Genomic DNA, 3,053 nt, shown 5'->3' with positions numbered 1-3,053 from the left:
AGGTCATTACCGAACTAAAGCGTGAGAATGTGTTTTTTGTAATTGGGGTTAAAATTCTGTCATGATGTACGTACACATTCCACTATTGTCCTTCTGTTGCGCTACCCTTTAAATTACCAGTTGGAGCGATAAACTTGAGCAATAAACTTGGGAAAAAGATTATTCCTTTATTGACGAATGGCGCGCGTAGCACGCCCTAAATACAGCCTAAAAATTGCACAGAAACCCTCCAACTGGCTGTGAAGATGATATCGAATAATCATGTAGACAGCGTTGATTCACTTAATCACTCACTCCGAAGATAGCGTTAACATTGAAAGTCGAAGGGAAAAAGGCAAAGTGAATTCTAAAGTCAGAACGCCGAGGCACAACATCTCATATCTGGTGTCTGAGCCGATATGAGATGAACATCAAATAGCGGCGGTACAACCGACGCCTCTTATAGCACGAGTCCACATTTTGAAAGCCGTTGCTGCAAGAACGACAAACCATTCAGCATCATCAATCATAGCAACTAGTTATAGTCCTCTACACTAACGACTAGTCCTCACACCGATGGAATCACTGATGCAAATCTGTACCCAATCACATATTACAATTCTTCATTGTTCCGAAATGCAATTTGATCTACACTAGAAGAGATATACACTTAGTTCGAACGGTTCAGGACAGCGACCACGATGTTGATTAATGTAATACGCTCTTTACTACTAGCGTAGTTGAACGGGTCTGCCCAATGATGTAATAAGAAAATACCAGTTTTGCAAGTCAAACATTGAATAAAAAGCTCAGCGAACATATTTTTGGTATCGTTTGCGGGAGGAGGCGCATCACGTAGCTCTGCTTTGCAACAAAGTTTGTCGCGTTGATGTGATTGAGGGTTGTTGCGCTTATCATTAACGAACACTCCAACGCTCGACTCAGCAAGAATGCGATGATGTTATTCATTCGTATTTGAATGATTATCACCAAATGATGGTTAATCGTCAATCGATCAGTCTTGACGCGCTAGAGATGCACCGTTAGACGACTCTGGTACTGCTGCACAAGACCAGGAACATTGAAATCCAATGTCGTACCGCGCTCTAACGAATTTTTACCGTCGGAATAATTATACCAGCGTACGTGGTAGCACCGAGAAGCTTAAATCTTCTTCTTCGTACTATAATCTTTCGATCGCAGTCCAATCTTGTTCTGCTCACTCTTGTCGATAAAACAATCTCAAGATTTTACATCGAAAAAGGGCTTTGCGGTTGGACCTACACGCCTTTAAAGCAGCCGACTTGCTGAAATAACTAGCTGATGAGTAGTCTCAACGTCTTTTCAAGGCCGAGCAATCGGTTTAGAAGCATCAACGCCAGAATGGAGAGCAGTAGACAGATTCTCCGACGACAGCGCGTCCGACGAAAATTAAGGGATTTAGGGTTACGATCGTATGTCGATCGATAGTATACGCATAACGGATACACTCACTGCATTATTCGAGCAGCTTGTACCACAAAAATTAAATGATGGAGTGGCCCCGGATGACCATGGAGATAGCGTACGTTATATGTGAATACCTTGCTCTCGAGCGATAGTAGCAGCGCTACGCACATATCATCACCCGCGCATGCGGCGCGAATCAAATCCGTCACTAACGACGTCACCGTCGTGACATGAGTAAGCTCATAACACGGTATGTGTGACAACGTATCAGCCAAAGCATTCTGATTTCCTGGTTTATACTTTACCTCGAGATGATTTATAGGTGCTAATGAACTGTTTTGCCGCAGCAAGATGACCTAGTCTGTGAGACAATTTATATTTATTTTGAGCGATCGCAGCCCTGTGAGCCATCGGTAAACGTGAACATCAAATAGAGACAAATATACCTCCATACAGCCTGTGGATTTGGATCCGATGGAAATCGAGAAGTTTAATACGGCTCAACGCTGATAAAATTCGCAGGCTGGAGAAGGTGGGGTCGCGGGATGAAATGATTAAGCATATTTTGTCCAAAAACACATCGTTAGCCGAAAATGTGAGCACACTCATAATTGCAGGACGGTGAATGGATCGTCTTTCCACGACCAAAATATCATATAATTGGGGCACCAAGATGCACATATTTCAGTCAAAAGAAAAGACCATCATTTCTGGAAGAGATAAAACATGTGTATTGGGAGAATAGCACTAAAATACAAGAAGCCGTTGGGTTGGTGAAAATTGAATATTCCTCTGCTAGAAAGCAGGATCACTTTTTTAAAGGCATCGGATAGTTCAAAATGAAGCGCAACAATATCGACAAGAGTACTCATCACAGCTTTAAAGCCAATGGCGGCTGTGATCCTCAGTATCCACCGCTACACGGATAAAGATCGCATTGAGCCAAAATCTTAAGGATTTGGTCATGTTCAGATAGATTGAAATTTTTTGAAAGCCGAATTCTCCAGGTTGATTTCAGAGGAGATAGACGACTGTATTTGTGCTGGTTCCTGATGTTGTCTGAGGATGATTCATCCTTGTCCCGGTATGACGATACAAACAAGTCAGCAGCACCAGGTACGTACCTACTATGCACGGTCTCGAGGCTGCGTGAAATTACGAAAAAAGTTGTGAACACTCGTGAAAAAAGTGCTAAGGTTGTTCACTCAGATCATTCTTGTCCCCGCCCTTACGCTCATGTAGAGTCCGGGAAATTATTACCAAGGGATACATACAAAATATTGCAAGACAATGAGTCAAACTCAGCTAGCATTTATAAAGAGCTGCACCTTTCATCCGCCATGGAGGAATCAGGACAGCTAAATTCACAGATTTTGTGGATAATATTTTTTTTAGGAATACCGCGAGGTGTTACCCAATGATCGTCATGCGATTGACCTACAATATAGTGCGTGACACGCCGTTGCCAAGGAATCAGTGTCTTACACATATTCTGTGCAAAACTCGAAGAATGACAGATTAAAGAGAGGACCCCTTCAAACTCGGCAACTACTTTTTGTGTCAGGAATGCTAACAGCAGGGAGTTAATTGCTCACACTGAAATGCAGCCACGGAACCAACGCGAA

At 42.7% G+C, this 3,053-nt stretch overlaps 1 protein-coding gene across 1 annotated transcript; it reads right to left on the bottom strand.

The window, feature by feature from the left end:
* Positions 1–1,784: 1,784 nt before the first annotated feature.
* PHALS_11320 (uncharacterized protein) lies at positions 1,785–2,109 on the bottom strand (the record flags this gene model as incomplete). Its single annotated transcript, XM_024726895.1, has 2 exons — positions 1,785–1,828; positions 1,875–2,109. 2 exons carry the CDS (start codon positions 2,107–2,109, stop codon positions 1,785–1,787), a joined length of 279 nt encoding a protein of 92 aa, XP_024577526.1.
* Positions 2,110–3,053: the final 944 nt, after the last annotated feature.

This window comes from Plasmopara halstedii (assembly GCF_900000015.1).
Source record: "Plasmopara halstedii genome assembly, contig: Scaffold_526, whole genome shotgun sequence".
Lineage (NCBI taxonomy): Eukaryota > Oomycota > Peronosporomycetes > Peronosporales > Peronosporaceae > Plasmopara > Plasmopara halstedii.
This window is presented reverse-complemented; position numbering and strand designations above follow the sequence as displayed.